This window comes from Hippoglossus stenolepis, chromosome 13, assembly GCF_022539355.2.
Source record: "Hippoglossus stenolepis isolate QCI-W04-F060 chromosome 13, HSTE1.2, whole genome shotgun sequence".
Classification (NCBI taxonomy): Eukaryota; Metazoa; Chordata; class Actinopteri; order Pleuronectiformes; family Pleuronectidae; genus Hippoglossus; species Hippoglossus stenolepis.
Window position 1 is genome coordinate 10,906,882 of NC_061495.1, and position 14,991 is coordinate 10,921,872.

The window sequence follows — 14,991 nt, forward strand, 5'->3', positions numbered from 1 at the left end:
ACAGCTGCAGTGAGTTTATTTACAACACTCTTCTGTCACATGGTGCGAGCCGTGGGAGCACATACTTTTGCCAAAGAGAGGAAACCAACTAAGAGCGAGGAGTGAATTGGTCAGATCATAGACTCTGACATAACACACGATCACTGCACTTCTGTGTGAGGGCTTGCGGTGATAAAACAGCTCATCACAAACCACTGTAGGGGAGATTCTGGATTTCCTTTGTCTTAACTGTGGCATCTAGACAAAAACATAAATGACAGTACAACTATCCTGATGGGGATGGGCAATACAGCCAAAATTCAATATAAAATAATAATCATGATAAATTTCACATTATATATGTAATAGTCCCTTAATTTATGATGAGCAAACTTTGCAGTCACATCCATCAGATTTTATAAAAATGACTTGAAATATTAAGTGGGATTCCACTTTGAATATATTGAGTTAGTCCAAATCCATTATCCCATCAAGTCAAAGCCACAACAACATACACAGCTTTTGACCCCAGGCCCCAGTGCTGTTGTATTTGAACACAGGTGACTGAAGTAGCACAGTATGTCACTTTAAAAGATTTTTTTACAATGGCACAATGTCCTTAGATAAGGCAGGGAACATGTTGAGGTTAGATGTTATGTTAATTGCTCTTACTGTCAGAAATGTTCTATTGAGTCCATGACTCATTCACCACATGGTGATTTGAGGTGTGAGTCAAGGTTTCTATTAATCTGAAGCCATGTATAGGCCAGCTGTGTGTACGTGGTCTTAAAGAAATCAATAGCAGCTCACAGGTTGTAAATTCTAGCTCAGGGTTGGTTGCATTGTCATTCAATATTTTTTGTCCATGTTGACTTTTTAGGCTTTTCACTGAGTAGATGAGAACAGATTTCCCTCAGCTCTGTAGCCTGCATAGAGCTGGCTGGTGCTTTTATCCTCTGCTTTTATCCGTACTAAAGGTTATTAATGGAGGCTCAGTCATGATAGTGTTTGGTGAAGGATTTTATTGTCAAACAGGAAGGATGAGCGGCTGTGGTGAGTGTTAAGGTACATCTACCTTTACATAAGAGTTGCTTGTTCCATTCTGGAAACTTTGCTCGCTGAGTGTCTTGCAAAATCACCTACTCCCCCAACACAAACACACACAAACGTGCGAACACGCTGAGGCACATGTGTCCGTTCATGGCAAATCTTCTATGGGATTATTAATGAGAGTATATTTTCCATTGGATGAGGAGAACTTGTTATTTTGGGCAGTTTGCTGAAGATATTTTTAGCTGCTGGATACAGAGAACAGGGCCAAGGATGACTGTGTTCCTGCAGCCCCAGATCATAATATGTTTAAAGAAACTAAAGACCGCCTTATCTCATCTCCTTTGATACATTATGAATATGAAAACTGGCACCAAAATTCTGATACTTGAGCTTTCTGTCATAGTAAAGTAGTTATTTTAAAATTTTTTAATCGTATAAATTTGAGATGGAGCCGCTGTGGCGATGCCCTTTCGATATATTTGCACTCGATCAGTCACGAGTCAGTCTCAGCTGTCAACCATGATGTTTCACTCCATTTTTATAGCATCAAATAACTTATTAAAACCACACTTACAGGAAAAATGACCACTTGAACAAACATCAGTTATAAGAACAATATAAAATGAAGGAAGCCATCTTTGAGAAAAAATTATTTAACATGGACTTGTACATGCTGTTCTCAAGGTTTCCGTGTTCCCTGCTCTCCTATTCATCCACTATATCTCCCATCTCTGTGTTCACGCTGCAGGCAGCCGGTGGGGGTCTCTGAGGAAGATGCTGGGTTCAGAGCGCGGTGTTGTAGAAGAATGGCTCTCAGAATTCAAGGTAAAGGCTCCCCTCTGTTCTCTCTGTTATGACTCATGTCATTTAAATGTGCGCCTGGAGTTTTTTATTTTTTCTTCAGATAAACCACCTTTAATATTTCAGTCCGTTTTGAAATCAGGATTAAAAAGTGTACTATGGAAGTGTGTACTATGGCCATTTCAGGACAGTCAAGACTCAGGGTCAGCTCTGCTTTCATTAGTTATTTGTACTTTGTCAATGTTAAAGCATTTATTTGTCTTTGGTTGTCTCACAAGTAGATGTACTTTGCTGTCTATTATTATTTTCTGAATCATAGTCTCTATCATGCATAAAGAAAAACTGTTTTTTTCTTGCAGACATGTCAAGTTTACAGGCTGTTACAGTAAAACCTTAGTATGTTGTACACAACCAATAGGAAGGTCTGTGTATAGCACTTAGAAATAATGTCTTCTTTCTGTCAAGTGCTAATCACAAAGGAAACAGACAGAAAGCAATAATGCTGAGTCATTTTCACTTATTCATAACAGAAACTCAAACATGGTGAAATGATAACTGGTTTCCTGCTGTTTATTTTAACTCAACTGCAGTTGCTAAATGCAAAGTAAAACTTTTTGGATTTCACAAGGCTGATATATCAATTCAAATATTGATTCAAGCTCAGGTAACTGTTATTTGTAATATTAACACTACTGACAGAGTCCATCTTAGTAATTCAAAGCCATAAGTGAGTTACCGGAGCTCAGTACAAAGACATGTGAAACGCACAATCATGTTAAGGGAGTGTAGGTTGAATGTGAAAGGATACACGTGAATATTACAAATATTGACAGTTCCTCTTCAGGAAAAAAATCAGCTGGTCTGTTCATAATTCTGGTACATTCCATTTCAGGAAACTTGCAGGTGTTTCCAAAAACACAATCTTGTACAATGTTCTCTCCATTATACTCTTTCCTACATAGTGAAATACTGTACGGCTAAGATGCATGATGCAGCTCTTTTCTCCACTATATTTATGTATAGTGTCTATTTTTGACACTAGATTGCATCTCTGAAACATAAAATTAAGTACACAGCATGCAAGTTTAAACATAAGAATATTGTACATGTGGACGCTCCGTTTCTGAAACGTGGAGACTGGACACCAGAACCCAGTGCTGCTGCATCCGGTGGACATCTGAGTTAAACACAGTTACACTAATCAAAGCGGGCTTGAGCCCAGAGTCTGAGATGTCCTGAAATTGCCAGAGTACATCAAGTATTTAAAAATCATCTCTGTGAGATGAGGGGAGTGCAAAAGAAAGATGAGCCACGGAGAGGAAATGCAGGAAGTGCATAGTGCGTTAGAAGCGGTGGCAAAAAAAATGAAACTATGAAAGAGAGAAAGAAGTGAGTATTATGAATAGTGAGGGAAATAGCTTAGTATGACTCATGGTACATTGTGTTCTGTCCTCAGAATGTCTGAGGCTGTGCTGCGAGTGTATCAGACTTCTGTCATCTGCACACAGACAAAACAGCCATGACCATTTTAAGGATTTCCGGATATTTGATACAGTCAGATATCATCACCCTGTGATACTCTGTGGCTTCTAGAAGTTATTTTCTGATGCTTTTCTTATGAGCGTATCCACTTTCACGTAATCTGCCCTATTGACTTTTCCCCACCTTCCCTAGAATGCTTTCACTCTGAATAAGCCTTTTTAAACAGTAGTTACAGAGTCAAAGTAAAACCAGATGGTGAGGTGTCCTATAGACTTACAACAGACAAATGGATGGTTGTTGATCACTGATGTTTAGCTTAAATGCCCTGCACACTGTCACAGGTGTTTTCAGCGTGACTCTTAAATTACAGAAACAATCATTGCCGATTTTAGCACAGTTTCTACACACCTACACACACCTGAAAAATAGTTGAAGTGAAACCTGGTGATGTTTAAAAAAAAATTCCCCTGCATTTAAACTTCTCTGGGTGTGAACTGGAAGTGAGCATTTTAGTTTTATCATCATTCTCAGCAAACCTTTTTTTCTCTTTGCGCCAGTCCTTACCAGAAACCCACATCCCCAGCTACGCCGGCAGCCTTCATCTGAAGAAGTCCCTGGTGTCAGCTCTCTACAGAGTCATCCAGGACCCCAACAATGAGGTGATACACAGAGAAAGCACACACACACACACACACACACACACACACACACACACACACACACACACACACACACACACACACACACACACACACACACACACACACACACAGACTCCCAAGTATGGCTGTTTTTAGCTCGAGGAAATGCGTTGCTCGTGACTCACGTGACGTAGCCTCAGTTGGCAGTGAGCAAGAAACCGGCACACAGCTGTGTCCACAAGGTACACGTGCACATGGAAAATGCAAGCATGCAACGCTTTGGAAAGAGTGTGATGGACAGGCACAGTCACAGCGCCAGCTACGTCACCTGCGAGATGGCACACAGTGTTCCTTATAATCTCACGTACACACACACAGAGCACACAGACAGCTTAGAACATCTGCTGCCCACACTGGTAAAGCAACGTGCATACTCAAAGATACATCCACAAATATTGTATATAATCTCAGGTTATAATTAGTCATACTGCAACACACAAGCACCACAACGCCTATTTAAAGGAAGTAATGACACAGTTTTCCAGCAAAGGCTTGAGGCCCTCAACGGGACAGGACTTTAATTTCACTCTAATGATACAGTCGGTGCCTCCAATTCTCTTCTCCCCTATGTTACTCGCTCCTTCATGGTCGAATTTGGGTGTCAGGCAACCGGGGATATAAATTCCATTAGTGTTGTCAATCTGGCTGCACAAGCCCATTAATGATTGGACAAGTGATCCAGTGTGTGTGCGTGTGTGTGTGAGAGAGACAGAGAGGGGGGCTGGGATTGCAGAGCGTATTTGACTGCTGTGTTAGGCCGTTGTTTCGCTGATTACATGGAGGGTCAAATGTCTTGCCAAGTTCATTAAATGAGTTGCCGCTTATTTCAGGGTCAGCCACAGTACAACACACGATCCAGAGCAGTGCTGTGCGGGCACTCACTCCACTGACCCCTGGACAGTATAAACACATTGGCTCAGCCGGCTCCACTGAGACTACATTTGAGCAGACTTTCATTGTCGTGATTTATCCCCTCCGCTCCTGCGCACCTCCCACTACTGAGCAGCAGCAAAGCTTTCTTCCCTACAGTCCACCCGCCCCGTTATAATCAGGATGACATCCATTCATGCTTTCAAATGAGAGCTGCGAAGCAGAGATACTGTCTGAGGCTTGTCACTACGACAGGTTCCCGCTGAGACTAAAAGTTTTGCATATGAGTGAAAACAAGATTATTTTCTGAGTATCATATATTTTTTTTAATACCATACGCATATATTAATGCTAATTTGATCCATTTGAAATAAAGATGACTTGATGATCATAGAGACTTTGTAATTTCAAAATTTCTCCAGGCACTTCCTCTCGATTGGTGAAAGACTTTACATTGTCTGTACATGTAAATGTGAGCGTGAATGGTTGTCTCTCTGTCTCTTGCCCAATGTCAGCTGGCTTTAGATCCAGCCCCACCATAGTGTATATTCTAGTAAGGTGTCAGACCTGTGCTAATTTGCATTCATGCGTTTCCTCCTCCTAACCAGCTGCTGGAGCCGGTGTGCCACCAGCTGTTTGAGCTGTACCGGAGCTCTGAAGACCGCCTGCGACGCTTCACCCTGCAGTTCCTGCCTGAGCTGGTGTGGGTATATCTGCGGCTCACGGCCAGCAGGGATCGTCAGAGCAATGGCTGCATTGAGGCGCTCCTCTTGGGCATCTACAACCTGGTAGGGGCATGACCTTTTTAGAAGACATAGGTTTTGCGCCAGTTTGTATCTATTTTAGGAGGGAGAGCATCCACAGAGTTGCCGAAAATAAAACGGCAAAGAATAAGGGTTAGGGTAATATAGTCCTTATTTGAATGGACAATTTGTCCTCCAGAGAAACTGAGGGCCTGTTCATACCTGGTATTAACGTGTTTTCAAATAGACAGCTCTAAATTAAGGTGTGAATGCACCCAATCCACATTGGGATCCAAATGCTCAGACCACATTTACAGATTTGTAGGCTGCAAAGGGCCACTTTCTTCTAGAAGTGTGACTGTGCCCAGAACTGCATTTTTCTTTATGGATGAATGTACAGTAGGTGGAAATTATGTTTTAAGATAGAAGGAATACATGTCTAAGAACCATATCTAATATTTTGACAACATGAAGAGGGCTCTGGGGGTCCTGGAGTTTTAAACTATTTCATGTGGGAAAAACCAGAATGCAGGGAAAAGCCCAGTTAATGGAAAGACCCGGGATAGATTGTATCATGAGGAAACACCCTTGGGGAAATGGGCTAAGAGCCGGAGATATCAATAGAAAGAGCTCCATGTCAGCTGGTGCGGCTAAAGGTATATCCATGCATAATTTATTCCTGTATGGCTATACCACCACACACACACACACACACACTATACATGCTCATAGCCCTCTTTTCTTGCCTATGGTCATTGCCAACCGGGCCCTGATAAACAGCTTTGCTCTCAGCAGTCCCATCAGATATTCAGAGATACACTTTTAGCCACTGAAGGGCAGGACACGGCCTGAACCAGGAGTATGCTGAGGAAGAATGGCAGATAAAAGCCTTTTTGGGACCACGTTTCAAAACCTAGATTATGTGATGCTTGGTCGTGGGAATGGATTAACAGATTTTTTGTTTGGTCTAATTCATTTATTCGCAGTAGCCACACACAGCCCAGAAAAAAAAAATCTGTACAATCTGAGCAGCTCATATTTAAACAAAAGAAAAACTGTTGCAGTTCAAGCGTTAGTAGTAAATGATATATGTAATAAACCCTCCACCTTCCAACTCTGCCTTAAATTAGAGTTTTAAAAAAACGAAGGAATGTTGCACATTCAGGAGAAAAGAGACAATTATTTCTTTGTCTTTGAATCAGTGAGCAATGTCCGCCATCCTCACACGTAATAGAAACAAGTGGTTCGACTCTTGCACACCCCGCCAATCCCCCTCGGCTGCACATAATTGGTTTACAGAGCAAAGTAGGAATAACAAGTACTTTCTTCCAATTGTAAAGTGCTCAGCTGTATATCTCTGTGAATGCACTTGATTATTATTATTATAACCATTATTTCAACTGCAGTTGTTATGCGTGGAGATAATCAGGCATTACATTTTATTAAAATGCCATCATTCTCAGAGACGTGTTCATCTCTGTTACGTATCGCAGTGTGAAATTGGAATTGAGTGGATAGTGTGCTGGCAGTGACTTTCAATCTGTCAAAGTCAATAACATGTACCAGCACTGAGAAGGAGAGTGGAATGTAGAGCAGTTGTTCAAAGTATTCGGCTAAATGTTTTCACCTATCTCCACAGGAAAGAGCTTAACCGGTTTAAGATTAATAAAAACAAACAGGGTGTTTTCCAGGCTTGGTTTCTGTTCCCTGAATGACACAGCTTCTCTGTCTCTTCCTCACTCTCTGGTTTCGCAGGAGATCGTCGACAAAGATGGCAACAGCAAGCTCCTGTCCTTCACAATCCCATCTCTGTCCAAACCATCAATATATCATGAGGTAGGATGCCTGCCTGTCCAATCAATCAGTGTTTTCAGAACGCCTCTCTCCTCAGTGTAATCTACTAGTTACTCCTCTCCCCTTTTTTATTGCTATGTTTGTCTCCTCATCTCTTTCTTTCCTCCTCCTTCCTCTCCTCTTTTGACTTTTGACACCTCCTCAGTATCCAATGCTTCAGGAGGTCCATTTTCATTAACCCCACCTCCAGGGCTTATCCATCCATGTTTGTTAAGATGTCACTGTGATTCCAACATCGCAACAGGAGGTTTTTCACACTTTTTTGTGTGTACAACCAAAAGCTTCACTATGAATGTTCTTCTGTTGTTTTAAATGGAGGTAACTTCACTTTCTTAACTTTCATTCACTCTCTCAGGCACGCCAGGTTTTTTGGAAAACCCTCCCTTCTGACCGAATGCTAACACAGGACAGAGTATTGACTATTTTGTTGAGCTGGAATTCATTAGCGAGGTGTTTCATAGGACATGCTGACCTAGGACCATTAACCAAGGGCACAAAGAAGCATGTGTCATTTTTATTTATTTTTTTCTATCCTGCTACCTAGGCTCAGCAAAGACTGTGCTGTGCAGTATATTTATATACAGTTTGACAATGCTTAGTGGCTCCCTATGAGTGTGTGTTGATGAGACTACAGTGTATGGCGTGTGCTGTGGGAGATTTATCGCTGTAATTACAAGCTTGAGAGAGTCTTCCCTCCATGCTGAGAGAATGCAGAAAGCATGGAGGTGTGTGTGTGTGTGTGTGTGTGTGTGTGTGTGTGTGTGTGTGTGTGTGTGTGTGTGTGTGTGTGTGTGTGTGTGTGTCGCGCGTGAGTGCGCATGACAGTGAGTGCGCATGAATCCCAACAATCTTCCTAGGCTGTACTACAGCTCGGCACATCACATGTCCTTATCCCCAAGCCTCCAGCATTAGCATACACTCAAGTCTCTCTTTGAATTAATCCGTACTGCCCGCCTCCTCTGCTCAGAGTCGCTCAAGATACTTAGAATGGAGTATCAATTCAATGAAGAGGTGACTTTTGTTCTGCACACCATCAGAATGACGTTGCCTAATGACATATTCTCATGTGAATATAAATTTAGATTAATTTAAGTCATAACCTGTTCCTCTTCCTCTATCTTACATAGGAAAATAACTAATTTGCTCATTGTGTGGTTCAGTTTGAGAGCAGGGCTTATTGTTTTTTATCTTCAGATTTTGCAATGCTTTCACTCAAATCCCTTGGCTTGCACTCAAGTATATCCTGCTTGTGCTTAGATTTGCCAGCTTCAGCTCGTCTCTTTGCGCTCACGCTGCTTCTCTGTGAACGTGTGCTCTCTGATTTCTCCTTCACTCTTGGATTTTTTGTGTAACAAGTCCGTCAAAAATCCCCAACCAATAAAATGCTAGGTGTAGTGTTGACGAATGAAATTGCACAAAACAATCCAAGACGAGATGTTTAACGCGTGCGCAGAAGCAGCGTGAGGAGTAGACCTAACGCAGGTGCACAGGAAATCTGGCCAAGCAACAAAATATGAGTGCAAGCGTACAGTTTGAGCAAAAGCAGACTAGATATTCTACCAGAAAACTCTGTTAAGCAGAAGTGTTAAAGCTAAATCATTCTGCATCTCGTGTTATGGTCAGTTTAGGTGGTAGATGACGACCTAAACAAGGTCATTTGATGTGTCAAATAAACACTGTGACCTTTCTTCTGAAGAAAGAACGTTTTAGTTCATTAAAGTTTATTAGTTTTTGTCAAGTTACTACAGGCGATTCTTACGAGGCAAGGTGGCCACTTCCACTATAAAACGCTTCAGGAAACTGTTATTATAGGTGTGCAGATGCCTTTTAATAAAGAGGAGAGACTAAAATAGAAACCTGGATCAAGAATTTGAAAGGTAGTAGAGTATAAATTCTAAGCTTTATGTTGCATGAAGGAATTTGTAGAAGTTACAAGAAAAATTGCAACATATAGATTTCAGTGGACGAGTTGTACAGTCAGCAGTTAATCGACTAAAATCTGTCTGTTCCCGAGTTTGGAAACAGATAAATGAGCCCAACAGAAAGAAGTCAAGTGCTGCCAGTTACGGTGACCAAAGGTGAGACTCTGGCAGAGGTCCAGTGGCAATCTAATTCAGCTGCAATAAAACATGAACACTAATCACAGCAGTTTCCCATCTGAGCACAACGAAGGTCCCAGTTTTTCAGTTAACTATTTGAAGTGCACATAATCGCACCATCCTCGCTGTAATTTTACTGTCGTGGTGCAAAAGCCGACATGGTTAACAAGTATTTGATTAACTGTGGTTTCTTTGTGTGTGTTTAGCCTTCTAGTCTGGGGTCCATAGCACTGACAGAGGGGGCTCTGTGTCAACATGACCTGATCAGAGTGGTGTACAGCGGCCTCCACCCACAGAGAGAGACCTTCACGGCTCAGAACAGGTACGGCTCCCACTCAGCCAGCTGTTAACAGGGAGTGAATGATTTGAGACCAGACTGTGTATAAAGATGGACGACATAACTGCTCTCCTAAAGTGAACTTAAAGCGTCTTGATCACCAGCTGGTTACGTTGGTTATATATCCTGCCTCCTCCGTGTTCATGGATGGGATATCGACCAAAACAAAAAGTCAGAGTACATGTCAACTAATTTTGTTTACGTCATATTAGGCAGTTGTTCTTCTTCACACTGATGTTTGTTTGACAGCTGAGACTGTAATTGGTCGAGCGAAGGTATTGACGGGACCTGGCTACCGCAGCTCCATCGCACAATCGCTACTGCGCAGACTCTGGCTACAAATTCGTATCCAGGATATTTTAGCGTAATTTCTGGTTAGTGGGAGGAAGTGGAGACACGTCGTCCATCTCGTGTCATAATTTATCTCATCTCTTATTAATTTATTTATTTCATGACGAAACACTTTTCTTTACCTTTCATCCCATCCATCCACCCATGTAATATGAAAAAGACCCTTTAAGATGATCAGAACATAACCCTCGACTGTCGCTCAGCCCCCTCCGGCCAGACGCTGCAAGCCTGAAAGCTTTTTTGGCTCCGACACTTTCTCTGCTGCTGTGGATGAATGATAATCTTGGCATAATAATGAAGCACACTGGAGTCCTGACAAAAATATGCCTTTCTGTCACACTAAAAGGAGTAGACTCACTCTTTGTACATTTGTTTGTTGGCAACGATGCATGTGCAGAAACGGACTGAACTACCAGAGCTGATAATGTTAGGGCAGAGCAGATGACGCAGGTCATCCTGTTGTCCAGAGCAACATGGTCCGGATACGATGAACATAGAGTGCCATAAGTATATTGAATGGATTTTATCGGGGCCAGGCCTCATAGTTTATCTGGAAATCTATTTGTGTGGTTGCTGCTGAGATAGAGTTTATGTGAAGAAAGCCTGAAGCTCCTGAGAGGTGGCAGCTCTCACACACTGATGACATTTACATTTACATTTACCTCCTCAATTATGGCCCTTACACTCGAGGTCCCCCTCCTGGTTGTGCTTTTTCAGCGTACACACAAGCACAAGCTCATGCACATATTCACACACTGGAAAGCTCAAATGCACCAAGAGATGTACAATATTGACATTTGTACCGACGTCTGGAAACCAATCAATTAAAAGTGGGTAGTTTCATTTTGCTCTCATTTTATTTCATTACCACATAAATCTTTTTATCAGTGGTGTCTATAATACTCTAATTGTAATGCTGCAAAAGGGACCATTTCAAAAATCTCCCCTTTCCTCACTTATCTATAGAAGAAATGCACTGCTGCATCAAGTGGAAATAAAAACGTCGGTCAGTTGCTGTCACATTTAAACAAGAATGGATAAAAAAAAAGGGCAAACTTGAATCCTACACATTAAAAGTTGTAATATGTCAAATAATCTTTTGACTGTTCATTTCATTTCTTTGAATAAATGTGGTGGACACATGAGACTTTTTATGAACAGAGGTCCCGGACTGGACAAAATGTACATGTGAATATCTTTGCGAACCTATGCAGAGAATTGTATATTGGGTAACCTTAGGTCGCAGAGATTTGCAGAGTTTACCAACATAAACCACTAGGGCACCATACAGATTATATAAATATATATATATATATATATATAGGGATGTCACGATTGCAAAAATGTAGTAGTCGATACCGATACCATGAAAGGTTAAGTGATATCACGTTAAAACAAATATTGACTTTACTTTCTCTTGTCTTTATAATTTTTCTTTTTTTTCTGACTGTGTTTTGCGGTTGCAGGTTTGAAGTGCTGTGTTTCCTGATGCTCTGCTACAACTCTGCTGTGGTGTACATGCCCCTCTCTTCGTATAAGTCGGTCTGCAGAATGAGCTCCAGGTAAGAAAAACAAATGCAGAACATGCAAGTCTTATTTTTTTTTTTCATCCCTTCTGTTATTAGTGACCTCCCTCTCCCCTCATCTACCCTCATCACTCACTCTCCTGAAATGGGGATTAAATCGTCGCTACTACCCTGTAGCCATACACTAACCTCTATACTGTGTGGATTTGATATGTACGATTTCGTTAGAGCTCAGTTGTGCAATTGGCAAAATGAAAGCATTACTGGTGGATACCTGTCTGTCTGTGAAATGCCCTGTTGTTAGAAGAAAGGATCAATATGGAATTCACAATATGAGGCCCTGTACTGGATCTTCAGCGTGAAGACGGTTCAGGATATGAAGACTTCCCCTTTGCTCGCAAGCAGACGAATGCCTGAAGCAATCTCTGTCTAGACAGACTGCAAACTGTGAAGGTTTCAGAGCACGAGAACAACACTCCCTCTTTCAGTTTCCGATGCAGAACACCCCGCCATCTAATCTCACCTGACCTCAAACAATGGCTTCCCTAGCTTGCTGTTTGATGTGTTTCATCTTTAGCTGTTCTTCTTCTCATCCAGGCTCTGTGACTTCCTGCAGCGTTCAGAGGATTTAGCGCACAGAATTTTAAAAGCTAAATATCTCTAAACCTTTGTCTCAACCGCCTTTGTTTGACTTTACTTACCTTTGTCATTGTGTGTGTGTGTGTGTATTCCCTCCTCAGGTTGTGTGTATGTGGCTTCCCTCGGCAGCAACAGAAGCTTTGGCGGGATCCATGCAACCGTGTGCTGCTGGACCCTGAGTTCATGGTGCAGATGCTGACTGCCGTGTATCATGCCATGTATGTATCTTTTTAAAGCTGAAGTAAAAAATAATAATACCTAGGCAAAACAAAAAAAATTACAAACTTCTTCCATTTAAAAAATTATGGAAACCACACTTTTTTGACAACCTTCCCTAGTGTGTCACACAGTAACACAGTCCTGTCTCTGCAGCCAGTTCCTTTGACCTCATGGATTGGTATTTACAGGGAATTGTCAACAGTGAGACTTTCTATAGACAAGTGTTTGCCTTTTAGGATCATGTCCAATCAAGTGAATTTATTTTAGGTAGACTCCAATCAAGGTGTAGAAACATTTTCAAATGTCTTGATTGTCATTTTAAACATTGTTTTTAATATTGAGTAAACCCATTTCAAATGACTTTAATCCATTTTTCCTCAGACGTGTGTAGAGAGTTTCTTTATGAGCTCGATATCACAGCTTTTTTTCACTGTTTGCCTTTGTGGGACATTTCTAATGAGAGTAGTCTCCATTGTAGTTTGCTGTGGTCTACTGCAGAAAATCTCTTAACGCCATATGCTAGCACTCTACCAAGGACAGCGGCTCCCCACTGTACTGACTGATTTCATCAGCAGTGCATTGTGGGAGCAGGTGATTTCATCCTGCGATGGGGACAGTCGTTGCAAAGCTGATTACGGCTCCTCGATGACAGCTCATCCTCAGTGATGGATCCCCTGATACCATAGTGACTGGAATCACTGCTGTTAAGGATTGTGTAGCAAGGATAGTGGGAGAGAATGAGGGTGTGTACTGTCTTATCCCCCTAGCCTCATTGCCAGCTTGAGCTCTCATATTCACCCTTGGCCTGTGCAGGTGCACATGAAGGGCAGACAAACATGAATCCCCGGCTTCACACATGCTCAGGGACCTTGGCAGCTTGGAGGATACTCTGAGATTTAGGTTAATATGTTTGCTAATGCCACATGAAGAGAGAGAGAGAGAGAGGGTGACGTGCAGGATTTATCCGAACAAATACTGTCATGGGACACTCCCAATTTAATTTTATCTATCCAGCAAAGAGATGAGTGATAAAAATATCATGCGCTTTTGCATAGTTCTTGAATCGGCTTAATACAAATTTGTGGAGTATAATGGATACGTGTCCAACCTCTTTCCCTCCCTCACTGTAGCTGGAGACATTATTAGGTAACTAATAATAGTTCAGGGGGATGTGACTCAGACATCAAGGCATGTTGTCAGACACTCCTGTTTACTCCCAAAAGATAATTACTTCACAACATGACGTCTTTGAATACCAATGCGTGTGTAATTGTGTCCTGTTCTGGGTTGTGATTTCCAGATACAATGGAGAATGGGAGATGGGGCGGGAAGCTCTGGAGGACATTCTGTACAGAGCTCAGCTGGAGCTTTACTCCCAACCTCTCCTGGTAAGACCAATAGGATTGTGTGCATGGAGTCAATTACACACAGCACAGTACATGTGCAGCCTGAGTAAAAAATTAAAACACTAAAGAAGAAGAAGAATGCTTTGATCCTCCATGTTTTTCTCAAATCAGCACAGAATGGCCATTAAAAACAGTCATCAGGCTTTAGATATTGGAATATTATCTTTGATCTTCATCTGTGTTTGTATTGTCTCCAGCTGGGGAACGCCATGAAGAACTCGCTGCCAGAAAGTGCTCCCAACGAGTCACAGGGGCGCAAAGTGCTCCAAGTGGAGGTGACGCCCACCATTAGCCGCATCTCCATCTCAGCCATCACAACTGCCTCCATACGGCGCCACCGCTGGAAAAGAGAGGGTAAGACGAAAAGCACCGGGAGACGCAGGGAAATCTTGGACACACACACGCAGCGAAGTGAACCAGGCCTCAATGCAAGAGAGATCTCAGCAGAAGAGACAGCACAGTATTTCATTAGTAGTTTGGAAAGGAAACGAGGAGAAGGACCAGTGATCCGTTAACCTCACGAGCTGTTCCTTATTTTTTTTTTTATTAGTAAAAGGCCGCAAGACGGATCTATTTGGTGAGAAAATGATTTTTCTGGTGTTTGTCCTCAGCAGTGAGAAGAAAACCTTCTCTTGTAACCCAGTCACACCATGAACATCATCCAAATGGTCTTTTGTGTCATTTATAATATGTAGTTGTGGTCATGTAGTCTCTGTGTTGCAGTGCCTGTGCCACCCATTTTGTCTTAAGTGTGCTCTGTGCTTTGTATTTCAATTTTACAATGACTGTTTGTGGTATAAGAGAAACTTCAAAACAAAATGGTGCCTGTAGAGTCTACTGACTCCATTTTACCCAGTAGATGGGCAATTAATGGAGCAGTTAATTTTTAAGATATAAGCTCTATATTTTGTAATCTACTCATGAATTTACA

The 14,991-nt window shown here is 41.8% G+C and overlaps 1 protein-coding gene across 3 annotated transcripts in view; it reads left to right on the forward strand.

Annotated features, from left to right (window-relative positions):
- The window catches only part of LOC118119715 (protein FAM126B), a 40,328-nt gene that overhangs the window by 17,664 nt on the left and 7,673 nt on the right, over positions 1-14,991 (forward strand). For all 3 annotated transcript variants that reach the window (XM_035173891.2, XM_035173892.2, XM_035173894.2), the window contains exons 3-11: positions 1,781-1,857; positions 3,873-3,974; positions 5,495-5,674; positions 7,385-7,465; positions 9,789-9,904; positions 11,737-11,832; positions 12,537-12,653; positions 13,955-14,042; positions 14,258-14,414. In XM_035173891.2, coding sequence (XP_035029782.1) covers positions 1,807-1,857; positions 3,873-3,974; positions 5,495-5,674; positions 7,385-7,465; positions 9,789-9,904; positions 11,737-11,832; positions 12,537-12,653; positions 13,955-14,042; positions 14,258-14,414 — 988 coding nt within the window. In that variant the 5' untranslated portion in view covers positions 1,781-1,806. The remainder of the gene's footprint in view (positions 1-1,780; positions 1,858-3,872; positions 3,975-5,494; positions 5,675-7,384; positions 7,466-9,788; positions 9,905-11,736; positions 11,833-12,536; positions 12,654-13,954; positions 14,043-14,257; positions 14,415-14,991) is intronic.